Here is a 14,813-nt window from a genome sequence, read left to right as displayed (position 1 = left end):
AAAAAAACAAACCCAAAAATCGACCAACACACAACAATCAAAAAAGGGAAATAAGGGAAAAACTCTGGAAACAGAGACAAAGGAACATCAGTATGATTTCACACTAGAGGCTAGTGGCTAGTGTGAGTTCTTTAGTAGGGAGGCAAAATAAGGTGGTCACGATTTGCAAAAGAAATCTGAATTTCCAGAGTATAATGTCTGTGTTCAGAAGGCCTAAGACCATCCATCTCCAAGAGAAGGCATTCAAAAGACTGAGATTACCCTTCTGTTTCAAGACTTGTGTGCTTCTTGTTCTACAGAAAAAGAGGTTTCTCAAAACCATGGATTACAGGTGGCTTCTCTAAGAAGCTGAGTTGTGCACAACACAACTGCTGAAACCAAGCTCAAGCTGTCAGCAGGGAACTCCACTCAGCAATTAGTCATGTTCCCACTGCAGGCAGCAACTTGGCATGTTAGAGTTTCTCCAGTGAGAAATCTGGAGTGAAGTCCTAGGAGCTGCTGGCTTCTTGAAAAGACGAAAGAGAACCAACTGCAATCAAAGTCACAATCTTCCTGCATCTTGATTGTTGCCAAGCTCTCTTAAGCTTGATGGCTGCATGTGTTGTGTAACCAGTAACACTGAAATAAATCTCTGTAATGTGCAGCAATTTGAGATATTCTGAATCCATGCTTTGCTGTGGTTCTTGCTCTGTTCATTGCAGACATCACTGTAGACTGTGGGTGGTGTCTTAAAATCTGTCAGTGCAGTGATTGCAGTGACAGGGCATGATAGTACAGAGCCATTTGATCTGGAATGGACCTTTAAAGGCCATTGAGTCCAACTTTCCTGCATTTAGCCCCATCAGACCTGACCATGAGTGCCTACAGAGCATCCACCACTTCTCTGGGCAGCCTGTGCCAATGCTTTACACCCTTATCGTAAAAACTTCCTCCTTATATCCAATCTAATTCTCCTCTCTTTTAGTTTGAACCCATTTCCCCTTGTTCTATCACAACAGACCCTGCTTAAGACTCTGCTCCCTTCTTACTGCCCCTCTTTATATACTGAAAGGATGCTTTCTCGTCTTCCCAGAGCCTTCTCTTCTCCAGCCTGAATAGCCCCAGCTCTCTCAACCTGTCCTTGTAGGAGAGGTGTTCCATTGGCAGCCACACTGCCTGTCTTTCTCTGTCTTGTTGTAGCCACTCCAGCCATTTTTTGCCCGTGTATTTTGCTAGCAGCAAAACAGTAGTTGATGTGACATGGTGTATCTGCCTCCCCAATGAGCACTATGGCTACTCTATATATGGAATAGCAGAAAAAGAAGAAAAAAAAGATTATTGATGAATGCCCTTCCTAAGGTATGTGGTGCCAAAAGTCATCAGAAAAAAAAAGATGGACAACTTTCAGAGTCTAGCCCTGGGACAGAGGAAAGGACAAAAATATTGCAATGTATTTCCTATTTATCAATTCTTTTTATATGGCAGTAGGCCACAGACAAAAATTGCTTTATCTTAGTACTAGTTTGTGTGGTTATACTGGAAGAGCTTGAGGGCCCAATTAGAAAGTAAGATCACACCTGAATATATATTTGGAGCATTGCTGCCGTTTGAATGACTTCATTGCATAAAGCAGTTATGTCAATATTTATCATTGCTCATCGTGCATAGACTTGAAATCTTTAAATGATCCCACTAAATTAAAAAGTTATTTAACTATCAGCTGTTAACTGTTAACTAGTTAACTCAATAGGCAAAGAATTAATTTGTCTATTGTCTCGGAGAAAAGTTGGATTCTATACATTCATAACTAAGTTCAAATGGGCTATGCATGTAAATTATTATGCATGTAAATTATCCTTGCAAAGGTAGACTTGTGAATCACTAAAATAGTCCTCCAATTTTGTATCTATGAATTAAAACATTTACATTTTCTCTGACATAAAAGGTGCTAATCTAAACCAAACTTCTGTATCAAACAAAACTATGTGAGAGACGTAAGTAAATACTTGTAGCTTTGTTAAAGTCTAAGGTCAGGCAAGAATACCTAAATCAGTATAATTGCAGTGCTACATGGTACCATCTTGAGGGAAGAGTTGAACAAAATCCAAGGCAAGAGAAATACAGACAATGGAATGAATGGTCACAACTTGCATGGTCCAAATAGATGAGCTTCTCAGAAGGAAGCCATTTTCTCACGCTTAGAAAGGGAAATGTAAGCAGCATATAAAATCTTTCATATCTGATGTAATCAGGTGCTCTACCTTGAAATTATTAGATCTCATTCCATTCTGCCTTATGTAAGATAACATAATAGAACAAAATATAATTGGAGCTTTTTTTATTCCTCTTTACATTGGTAGCAACCAAATGTACAACTTTCCAGTCGGTGAAATCTCTAACCACGTCTCAGTCCTCCATCTCAGTGATGCTCATGTGCCTTTGTATAGCATTTAGATTTCCAAAGCTGAGCTCTATGATAATATAAATTATAGGGCTGTCTCCACCTGCATGAATTCACAATTTTTTTCAGTAGTGATTTTATTAGTTCTGATTTTTTTAGAGACTGTACATTATTGAGGATAACAAGTTATTGTTTGATTTTACAGAAACTTAAACTCATGATCCTAGAAGATTTTTTGCTGTGTAGGTGGTAGAGAGATGTTTATTTTTTTTTTTTTCCTAAGGGCACATAATATGATTTTGGGCTGTTTAATTATCTTGTTCAAGGAGTTCATTATTGATCACAGTAAAAGTTACTAACTTCTAAGCCTTCTGAAGAACACTGAACTTTTTTAAAAAATACACAGAATATTCACTGTTGGTTGTTAGTTAAGTTGGTCTCTGTGGCCTGGACTCCTTTGTTCTCCTAGCTGTTAAAAGGGTTTGATGCTGAATGAAGCATAGGATAATACTCAAGTGGAAGAACTTCTCCTTAATGCCCTAAAAACAAGGGCTGGCAGCCACTTAGCATGCTGTCACCAGGCTGGCTATGATGGCTCTCCCACCACTACAGTAGGAGGCATAAATATCAAAGCCATACATGAGGATAGGAACTGTGGGCTGTACGCACTTTTCAAGGCTATTTATAGCAGCAAGCTAAAAAAAGTTACAGCTAGTCTTGAGAGTCACGAGTCTGGCTTCTGCAACATTCCCTTTTAATATATGCAGTTACTGATAGCTCAGGCCTATCTGACAGCAGGCTGTGAAGACAACCACCATCCATCTAAATTTATCAGAAAAAGTCTTTTTAAAGTAAGGTATTGAGATGGATGGGAGATGAGGAGGACTTCTTGATATTCAGAGTGTTCACCTCCACAGAACAGAAAATCCATCCTACTGAGCTTAGCGTTATGGTTTAAAATGACAGTGGTAGCCTGTGGCTTGCACCTACTTTCCACCAATCACTGTGCATGGCTGGTAGCCAAGATGTGCTAGTGGGTAGGCCCTATGGTTTTCCTCCATCACAGCTCAGCATCCTGCTTTCTTTAAGCCAGGTGCAAGCGGTACTGAAGCCAACTGTGCCTTCAGTCCAGTCCTACTATGTCAGCAGTGCACTGCATGCCTTGGAAGTTCTAGCATGAGATGCCAACCATCATAAGATGTTTCTGGATGTGCAGAAACTTTAAGAGACTGTAATCTAGGAATGGACAGGTATCACAACTCTGTTGTCAGCAGCTTGAAAATCACTAGTGATAACACTAACGGATGAGAATAACTGATTTATTTTTTATTGTCATGTACATAAAGGCAAAATAACATCATGTACCACCGTCATGATTCATCCAATTAAGCAGTCAGCAGAAGAATCACCAAGACATAAATAGAGCCTGTTACGCACAGTATAAATATGACCCTGTCCCTAATGATCAGAAGTTTTTCTTGAGAATATTTGCTGAAGCCCACAGTCAGAGGGATATACTGCATAAGGGACTGGTCCCAAAGTGACTGTACTGAGGGAGCACTGGAAAGTGACCTCTGAGCTATATGCCAAGATAGGTTTCTCTGTGGCAAGCCATGGCTGCCTGGGAAATGCTGATGCCTGACTGCCCTCCTCTTGTTGACAAGCTTAAGGAATATAAGGCATGCCCCATTCCATCAGGGATGGCAAGAGCCTGCGTTAGTTGGTATGATTCAAATGCTGTAACAAACATGACTGCAACACTTACATTTACAAAAGAATGAGAAGCACGTCCATGAAAGGAAAAACCATCGTATATGCTGGGCTGGGATTAGCACTAGTGATGGCACAGAAGAGGCACCTAGTTAAAGAAACTAGTGATAAAATGGTTAAAGCCTTGCAGGAACAAATGAAAACCCTGCAGAGCCAGCTAACTGCCAAATGCAGTATCACTCAGCAACTCCTCATGGCTCTGTCCAATACATCAGACTGAGAGAAAATGTTATAGTCTGAATTAGAGGATGAAGGACAAGCTCACCTGATTGGACAGACCTTGACTCTGTTCTGGATAGTCGGCTGCCATTTACAAGCTTGGCACAGATGATCAAGAAACCAGGCCCAAGTACTTTGTACACAACTAAGGAATTGGAAAGTACCCAAAAAATACTTTACCCCAAGAACAAAGCCAGTAATTAAGATAGAGACTATTGATAATGGCCAGGATAAGGAAAGGCAGGTTGCCTAGATGGTGCCATTCTTGGCAGCCAAAATGTCTAAAAGTCCTGGAAAGAAAATGAGAGAATACGTGTGGAGAGTGGCAACTGAGTTTTGCTGTTGGAAGGTGAGGCCCAAAGCTTTCATAACTACTGATGACCCTATGGAGCCATGACCATTAACTTAATGAGCTGCCTATTGGCTAGGGGTACTGGACACCTTGGAGATGGGAGGATCCAGTCTGAATTGACTGAGAGTTTGTGGAAGGATGCTTGCCTTGAGTTAATGCATAATAGAAACAGTCTGTCAACTGCCTTCCCCAGTGCTGTCTTTAATTGCTAACCCCAACAGAACAAATCCCCTAATCTGAAGCCTGCTTGATTCCTTGAAATCATAAACAGATCAACTACAAGACCATTTGCAGCACGCATTAACCCCATGAGGAAGATGATGGGCACACAGAGGAGGAGTTTATATATCCATAGAGTAAGAATATAATCTTATCTCAGTAAACTGGGAATGTGGATAAGCCCAGTCAACCTGGCATGGGCACAATCATCACTGGTTTTATCCAAATAAATCTGGAATCAAACAGAATGAGGCATCCCAACAGCTGCAGACCTTAAATTTGCCATCATTTGGTTAAACTTCTCACAAATTATCTAAGTCAAAAGACAGCAACATTAAACCAGAAGTGTATTCAAAATACATGCAGAAATAAAAAAGTTATTTGAGGGGGTGGGGACGGGGTGGGGGGTAACTCATTCCCATTTCAGGAGTATAGCAGAACAACTTGGTACACACCCTCTCCAGTTACCTATTATTTTCTAGTTGATACAACCTCAAAAGATACAGTATGTTACGTGTTGGAAGCAAGAGCTCTGCATGTGAACTACAAATGCCTCCCTTGCAGCCTGAAGAAAGTGGACATTTAGAGATGCCTTGTAAGAAGATACTAAAGCAGAAGTGCTATCCCTGAGAACTAGAGATCCTGTGTAATGTTGTACATTGTTGGATTCCTTACCTCATGGTGAACCCCTACAAGATGAATATATTGTCCTTTTATCTCTGGGTGGGTGAATTCAAGTTACTAATGAGTGGGGTGGCTAACCTCACCGTCACCTCTCTTGTCATGAAAGTGTTTGGTCCCTTAAGTATTTTTTGTCCAATCCAGATAGTATAATAGATGAACAAAAAATAAATTCCCAACTTCCAAGAGGATACTCCCCACTAATGAACTGTTCGTGGACAATTTCTTGCTAAACACTCATGTGAAATCCCACAAAAAAATATGGTATATCCCAGAATTGTGAACCTTTGTTTCAAGACATGCAACTGTTGGGATTTTCTGGTACCAGGGTTTAAACCTAGACATCCCATATGTAATGGAACCATTATCTACTGAGAAAATATGTTTACTTCACAGGTAAGCATAACTGCACATTTTAACTGGAATTTTGCATGGGAAAAGGGAACCAGAGTAACCAAACTCTATGATCCACCAACATGCTCCATAGCAATTCAGCCCCGCAGTGGATTTTGCTCACTCCCCCCTCCTCATTGGTGGGAAAAGACACACTGCTGCAATAAAGGTTAGCTAACAAAAAACAAAGTGTATAAACTGACACCACACATGTAATTGTAAATGGATTTGGTTCTCAGTTGCAAAACAAAAGCAAAACATTTTAAATTTCTGCATGTTTTACAATATCTGGGAGGAAAGAAAAGTTTGCTGTCAATTAACTAGTAAGACTGTTCCAGGAAAAAAAAAGAAAACTGAAACCCCCTCAAACTTTCATCACTGTCAAGGCAGTCAACATTGTACTTCTTTGTGAGTGGCCAACAGGGAAAGATGATAAATCTCTACTGCAAACAGTACTGAGGTTTCAGAGAAGAAGAAAACAAAACAAAACAAAACAAAAAAATCAGCTTTTTTTTTTTCTTTCAAGTGAAGTGTATTTTATGATGGGACTTATGTCAATAAAAGAACAACCTACTTTTGCTCAAAAAAAAATTGCTGCTGACAAGAAGAAATAAAACCAGACAAAAACAAAAAAGCCCAGACCACACAGAACTCCTGAAGGATGGCCCAACTAAGTTGCATGAACAGAAGACGTTCCACTTCAGATGGTCCATACTAGGCACTTGCTGATAATTTCTTGTGTAGATCCAGAGCTCTAATATCCCCATTAGCTTTGGCGTTTTCTACAAGTACCTGAAGAGAAATCAAGCAAAGAAGCACTGAGAATTTCTTACGTTTAATGTTAGTATTTAACTGGAAATCTCTAATTCATATTAATTCAAATTAGTTCATATTAATTTCTACTATTCAATTTTCCTAAAAGATTAAGTAACAAGCAAGTCCAGACTGAAATAAGAAATATTTAATGTGACACACCAGCTCACTTAAGGCATTACACATTTTATTAGGAAAAGCACTCTAGTCACCTACTGAGCTTGTAGTCACTTACAGTGCACTACAGCAGCATCATTTGTCATTTGAAGTTGAGTATAAATAAGTTCCCTGCTGGCAATGACATCAACAGGTCTAGGTGAGACCTATCTCCCTGTCACTGCACACTTTCCTCCTTATAATGCATCTGTATAAACCTAAATTAGTCAAAAAGAAGCATTCTCTCTCTTTAAAACTGCCAAGGTTTCCTTTCGCCTTCCCCACTTAAATTTAACCTTTCTCCATTTACTTTCCACGCCTTCTATTTGCATATTCAGAATCTGAGTAGCAAAGTGATTCCAATTACCAGCCAAAGTGAATCACCTCCCATCATATTAAACAACTTTGTGGATTTGCAAATTTTACCAAATCAATGTGTATAGCACTATGCACATAAAATAATGCACCATTTATTAGGAATGAAAAATAATGCATCATCACAAATACAATAAAAATCGTAAATACAAAAATTATGATTTTGATTGCAGAGAGATTTTACTGTTTGATTTTCATTAGTATCACATGGAGGAATTGAAGACTTTCAAGTCAGCTGGATACAAACAGAGGTATGTTTTGTCAGCATGGAATCCTTAAATACTGTATTCTACCAGAAGAGTCATCACTTCCCTAATCTCTCTCTACCCCTCTTAGAAGTTACAGCCACAAAATAAAATGAAAATCGATTGCATTTCTATATAGAATGAATTGTCTTACATGTATTAATTCATAATCATCTTTGGCATATAGATGTTGCATGAGGTACCAACGAGCCACAGACACAATGGTTTCTGGATTCCCTGGTTGGTAAACCACTCTCTCCAACATTCGACGAGTCTCTCTAGAAGCACAATGAAAAACAATCTACATCAACTACAAAATTTCATTTACTAGGTGCAACACACCACTATCCAACTGTAAGTAATAATAACCAGAAATAATGTAAAAGGAAATCCTTTATGGAAATACCAGTGAGGAAGCAGAAATGTGTGTTTGCTTGTTTCCTACATAGTTGTATCTGGAAATCTACTTGTCAGTTGGAATGCTAAGGAATATTGCCATTATTGCTATACTTAGTATTTCACATTCATATTACTGCTTTAACTAGTAACTACACAGACTGAAATAGCAGATTTTATAACTGCTACAAATAACATGAAAAAAACTGCACCTGTGATAAAAACTGTATCTGGTATCTGCAAACTCAGCACAACCTCAGATCTCAAATACAACAGATATTTTCTATATAAAATATATCTTTCAGAAGACATTTGCTCCTGCAAGCAGCAGCTATTATGATGAGTTTTAGCTGTTCAACAGAACTGAACATTATATACAAACATATTTAATCCAAAACTCAGAGCAGTTTCTCCAAAACACAGAACTAAGATGTGAAACTGCAGGAGAGAGGAAAGTCTGAATAGAGTAACAGAAGGTCTTACATCTATTTATCTGATACTACTTTCTAAAACTGCCAGCTAATACCCAACTGTTACCCTTTCCAAATTCACTGTGTTATTAGAAATATGGCAAAACTTGGCAAATAAGTTTAAGGATATGGTATTCATTCAGTGGTGCAAGCAGCTTTGGTTCTTGTTTCACGACACCTGCCCTTCATAAATAATCTGATTTTCCAGCTGGGGGAAGAACTCATTGTTGCCTTCCAGTACTTACAGTATGCAGGTCATTACAATTTTTTTTTTCAGAAGAGGAGTGAGATTCTGCTGCTTCTTACTCCCCACACTACTAGCCCCTTCTCTCTGCTCTCCCTTTTAACTGTCATGCTATTTCAAGAACTCGTTTTCAGTTTTCTTTTTGGTCTAGGGGTTAGATACAACCATCATGCCACTTGGGCATTTTTAATTCTGACAAGCAAATACTTTTAGACAATGTGTTCCAGACTGCATACCTTGCTCCCATTTTGCGAATATACTGAAGAAGTGCTTGAAGGAGAACTGCCAAGGGACAGGAATAGAGTTTCAAAACTTCAGTTGTTGCCTCCTGAACCAAGGATGGCCAGTGCTCATTTGAGACATTAGCCTATGAAAACAGAAGAAAAGAAAGAGAAAGGGTTTAATTGTAGTGTGCAGTACAAATCATTTGTTTGCAGGTCTCTGTAGAGAAGGCTTATTTCAAGTTGTTCAGAGTTATATAAAATACTTGTCAAGTTAGTAAGCAACTCCTTTAAAAAAAAAAATGTTTAGAAGAGCCTGCAAAAATTACATCAAGTCTTCCTGGATGAGCCTTGCTAGCATTCCACGTGCCCTCTTATGTGAAGAACCTTTTTGTCTTTTCCAAACATGTTTGAGTAGTTTCTGATCAGCCAATATCTTTGTTTTGTGAACTTTTATCCCATTACATGAGGATATTAGAAAGTAGAATTCATTCCCAGAAGAGAATGGAGAATATAACAATAGATATTACTAGCAGTAAAAATCAGGTCCAAGATGGTGACTACCTAATAAAACAGTTATGGAGCAAGTTATTTGTGTTTTTGCTTATGATTACAGACAGCAAAATAATTATTATGAGGGTTGCTCTGAAAGTAATGCTTCCTATTTTATCATGTTGGCCCATGATGTCCAGAGGCGGATGTTGGTGGTACAGCAGTAGTAGAGGCTGAGCCTTCATGCCAACATTCCATCACATTTCATTGTCAGCACAGTGAGGTGGTGGGTGGTGCAATTCAGCAGTGGCAGCAACATGTCACCTCCATTGGTGGAGATTTTTATAAGTGCATCATGCTGGCTCTTGTTCATCACTGGCAGAAACGCATAGCTAATGGTGATGACTGTTTTAAAATAAAGAGTGTTTTGTAGCTGAGAATTTGTTCTATCAAAGGGTGCTGTTCTGCTCTTTGCAGCTGTTGTAGAGAAAATAAGTAGGAGGCATTACTTTTGACGTGACAAGTTAGAACACAACCTTGCTATTGTCTGGACAGCAAACAATGTTTTGCTTCAAGGGGTGCCAAGGTTTTGATCAGCCTTTTGCATATTAATTAATTAAGCCAGAGCTAATCAGAGGCCTAACAGAAATCCATGTATAAACTGTTCTGTTCATGGAAAAGCAGAAAGAAGATAATCACATTTATTCTATTTTTAAAACAAAGTCAAATAGCCTTAGGTAATTCAGTCCACCATCTGAAGAAATAGTATTAATTCAGTTAAAGAGTACCTTGAGACCTGAGCAGGTACTGAGGATATTTAAGAAATTTGATGCAGACTACTGGAAAAACGACAGAAGAATTATGGGAGGAAATAATCCTGTCACTTGAAGCACACAGATCGTGAATTTATCTACACTGAGGAGACTCTTTCCCCCCCCCCAGAAGCAAAGTTTTGCAGTTTAACCCCAGTAAAACTGACTATCTTTTCTTATACTAACACTCATGATGTGTGGAGTTCCTTTGCCTGAATTTGGATGCACCTGCTGGTACCTGGTAACCTCTTAAAATACAACACAAAGCATAAGCCAGGATTAACCAATATCTACCTTTTTTATCACCTCTAAAGAAGCCCGCCAGAGCACTTCAAATTACTAGAGTAATAGTACCTAAAGAGAACAGATACTTTCAAAGAATTCGAGTTATGTTCACCTGGCTGCTCAATGCAAAGTAAAAGTAAGATGATTTTCTTTACATCGCAATGTGTACTTTCCTTACATTGTCTTTATACTTCAAAGCAAGGCAGCAGATCTAAAAGTGACCATACAGTATGAAGTTACTTGAAACCTGACTGAAGCTTCCAGACAGCAGTATAGGAAAAACATTTATTAAAGACAGTAATCTGATCAAGGCAACAGAGACTTGAAGGACACTGCAATTTTGATGATCAAACTGAATCAATTAGAGCAACAATTCTTATCAAACAAGCCTTTCTATGTACACAGTAATTCTACATGATTATTTCACAGCAACCACTTAACAAAAGGACATTCTAAAAATTACCCCTTGAAATCCTGTTTTATTCATTAATCAAGTTGTCATTCATAAAATGCAAAGACATTTAAGCAGGAATTTCAGAGAAAGTCTGCAGAAGCCCAACATTACGTGGACTCCTGTTACATCATGCAGTTATATAATTTTGATTATCTTACCATGCAGAGTTCCACTGCAAGCATAGCCAGCCTGAGCAGACTGGATAACTTCCCACTCCAGTTGTCCTGCTGTGATGCCAACTGCAGGCTCTTTCTGTAACACATCTCTGCTCCAACCATCATTCCTTGAGAATGATACACTTTTGCCAACCACTGAAAATAGACAACAAAATCAGTTATGGAACCAACAAAACACTCATCTCTTCAGATGATATAATTTAGTTAAATTTTAAGTGTTCTGTGGTATAGTTGTTGGCTAAAACATCACCACCCACCCCACCCTCACTCCAACAACATAATGCATTGTCCTGCAGGGAAATGTATTTTCTTGTTTGCACAGCCAGCAGTACATCTCATCAGCAACGTATTTCAGAGTTTAGTTGACACCCATCCAACTGTCTGAGAGCTGTTTTAATCTGGAGATTGCTCATAAGTGAATAAATATTACAATTGGCATTGTGAAAGTCATTCTCCAGACTAGAAGAGCATTATGTGTTGCCTCACTTGTTCCTAAAAGTTAAGACGAGGGGAAAAGAGTTCTCCTCTGGAACAGAGTTTTTTCCACCCAAGTGAGCAATTTCAGGAACATGAAAGATCTTCCAGTGTGAGTCTCAGCTCAGATGAGGAGTGTATAACTCAGGCTACATTTTCATTACAAACCACAATCATGTGGAAGAGCTATGTGGGACAAAAAGTAGATCATGGGTCCTGCGGAGAGTTTCTTGCTCCTGCTACCTGCTCCTTCTTTTAGTACTGATGAGACTGTGCATCTTGACATCAAGCTGCAAGTCTGCTTTGTGCAACAGGACATCCATACAGGAGACAATTTTATAGCACAAAAAGCAGAACAATCAGCAGAACTCCTAAATCCTGTTGAAAATTTCAGACATGCACCAAAAACTTAATAACAAAAAGCTATGCTAACGGTCACTGTAACTAAGTAAAACTCTAAGGTATCATGACATATTCCTTTTAGCATCTATCAAACTTTTAGGAAGTCTGAAAACACAAAAGCAAAGAGCTATCCATTAGGAACAGCTGTAGCAGCCAAGAAGCTTTTCCAGATCATTACCAAAGCCCTGAGAAATATCTTCTCTAACTGAAGACGGAAGAGATTTTACCCAGAGGCATCTTATCTATGGCCTAAACTAAAACAAAATAAAACCCACATTCTTTTAATTCATCCCCTTTCCCTATCTGTAAGCAGATGACACTTGGCTATGCAAGAGATGCATGAAGAACATATAAGATTTAATTCCATTTTCCACTAATTATTATTAAATTAATAGAGGATAGAGTCATGGCTCAAATATCCCTGTGTTTTACAAATCCAATAACCTGAATGAGTTCAGCTGTTCAGGAACACGAAATCTTACGATTCCATGAAAGACATACCCAAAAAAGCACTGTTCTACAAATATTACTTCTATGTTCCAAAAGAGAAGATGACCTGCAGCCTTGTAACAATGGACGTAACTACTGGTATTTATAGCAGTCTCTCTCTTATCTTTTAGGATTGAAATCACCTTTGAGAGAAACTTGCTGGAAAGAGAGATTTATGTGTTCAGCAGGCAAAGAGCACCGTATTTCCTACAGCTACATGAACACCACTGGAAGTTTTCAGAATTTTTCTACACACACTAACATTTGTAAAGGAAGCCAGTAACTGTAACCAAAAGCAACAGTTAAAAAAAAATTATATATATACACATATACTGCATCACCAGAAAGGTGTATTGACATCCTCAGCCAGTTCCTCAGATTGTCTCACCATACACGAACCAAATTACAGCCTCTTCATTTTAACTAAAAAATTATCTTCTGTAATTCCACGAAAGGGAGGGTGTGAACACTACTACTGAGAAGGATTCTTCTTTTCCTCAGTCCCAACTGACAAAAGAATTATGACACTTGATGTCAGAAAATTATGAAACACAGAAGAGATTTATTCAGGATTTCATATCCTGAATAAGGAATTGTACACAACTTACCTCCACCTTTTCTTATGGGATATAAAGATTATATACATATTTTTCTGTTTTGACTCGCATTGTCAAGACATATAACCCTAAAGATGCAGGTGTCAGGTTTTAATCTCTAATTGTTATTTCTGCCTTCACATCTGCTTGACTTTACAAACAATTATCATTATTTCACAAATTAAAAGAAAATTAACAGAATATTACAGTTTTATGAAGAACTGAAAATTAGCTGATTTCTGTCAAATTATTTCTGGACAAATAAAAGCAACCAGTGAAAAATTCTCATATAGCAGACATTCTCTGCTCAGAGCTCACTGTAAGCGGTGGTATACCACAATTAGAGAGAGAATACACACTTACTTGCCAGGCTGCAATGGAAGATGAACTGGTCATGACTGTTTTGTGAAGCTCCTTCAGGATGCCATCTGGAAGCTCTTTGTGAGACTGCAACAGTTGCTTACATTGAATTTGTCTCAAAAGCAGAAACAGAGCTGGGTGCTCAGGGCAGTTCTTTAAACCCTAAAACCACATTATATCAAAATTATCATTTACAAATCTCAAAAGATACTGTTGTTTTACCCCATTGAATCTTTACAGAAAATAGCACTGCAAACATACTCAGAATGCTTGCAAGGTGGCATCTCTCCCTGCTCTGCACAGTGAAGTATTCCAGAAATTGACACGTGGAAATAAGTAATATTTTTCTTTCTCTCTCATCTACCTTAAATTTTACACCTGTCCTACCACTAAAGATTTCTGAAAGACAGATAAATGGCAGTCTTCTGGTTATTGTTTTTTACAAGTTCAAGGCCAAAAAAAAAAGAAAGTCATCCCAAAAAACATACAGTGGTGATCTGAAGAATGATCCAAGCAGTTTCAGTTCTCTCAGTGAGTGTACTTAATTCTCACTGGAATAGAATTTAACTAAGCATTTCCATTAAAGAATGACAGAAAACTACTCATTTGCTGCTTTATCTATCTCACAAGAAAGAAGAAGATTCTCCAAGTCACATTATGTGTTATTTCTACCTGTTTAAATTACGACATATCCAAAAACCCTAACTCAAGCCAGATCTGTTCTAAGAAACAGCATTTGCACATTTCACTCATTTTTTAAGAAATGCAAAATATGTTAACAGCAATTCCTTAATAAGCTGTATGTTTGAAAAATGCACATATATGCAGAGGCTTAATGAAAGAGAATAGAAGCTATTAGCATTTGTGCTAGTTTTCCTGTTAGAAAGTGTGAAATTCAAGGAATGCAGGGTCTGACCCATCAATGACAGTTATAAAAACTGAGAATCCTAAGTTCTGTAACTCTCAGTGAGAGTTAATTGTAACAGACACACTTATTCTAGTTTCTGCACAAATTGCAGGAACTGACTCCTTTATCCAGACTATGTAACTAATAAAAAAAAAAGCAAGCAAACAACACCATAATCCCTCCCTGCCCCACATATCAGCTTGTATTTGTAGAAGTCTCCCATACTTTCTAACGTAAGACAGGTCATCAGAAAAGGAAAACATTCCCTCCCCCAAGCAAACCAATAGACAGGAAAGTATCTTCCTCTAAAAAACTAGCATGTTTGCTTAATCTCATTTTTATGATTTAGTTAATTTCAATACTAATATATAAATGCCTTAGGCAAGGAGCACATCTGCCTAGGATTAGCAAATTTTCTACCTAAAAGTCAAG

At 38.2% G+C, this 14,813-nt stretch overlaps 1 protein-coding gene across 2 annotated transcripts in view; it reads right to left on the bottom strand.

The window, feature by feature from the left end:
* Positions 1-3,685: 3,685 nt before the first annotated feature.
* The window catches only part of TTC37 (tetratricopeptide repeat domain 37), a 44,021-nt gene continuing 32,893 nt past the window's right edge, over positions 3,686-14,813 (bottom strand). For both annotated transcript variants that reach the window (XM_010726045.3, XM_010726044.3), the window contains 5 exons: positions 13,478-13,636; positions 11,136-11,288; positions 8,950-9,080; positions 7,758-7,881; positions 3,686-6,806 (listed from right to left, as the gene is read on the bottom strand). In XM_010726045.3, the coding sequence (XP_010724347.1) occupies positions 6,729-6,806; positions 7,758-7,881; positions 8,950-9,080; positions 11,136-11,288; positions 13,478-13,636 (645 nt within the window). In that variant the 3' untranslated portion in view covers positions 3,686-6,728. The remainder of the gene's footprint in view (positions 6,807-7,757; positions 7,882-8,949; positions 9,081-11,135; positions 11,289-13,477; positions 13,637-14,813) is intronic.

Source organism: Meleagris gallopavo, chromosome Z (genome assembly GCF_000146605.3).
Source record: "Meleagris gallopavo isolate NT-WF06-2002-E0010 breed Aviagen turkey brand Nicholas breeding stock chromosome Z, Turkey_5.1, whole genome shotgun sequence".
In the NCBI taxonomy this organism is placed as follows: Eukaryota; Metazoa; Chordata; class Aves; order Galliformes; family Phasianidae; genus Meleagris; species Meleagris gallopavo.
This window is presented reverse-complemented; position numbering and strand designations above follow the sequence as displayed.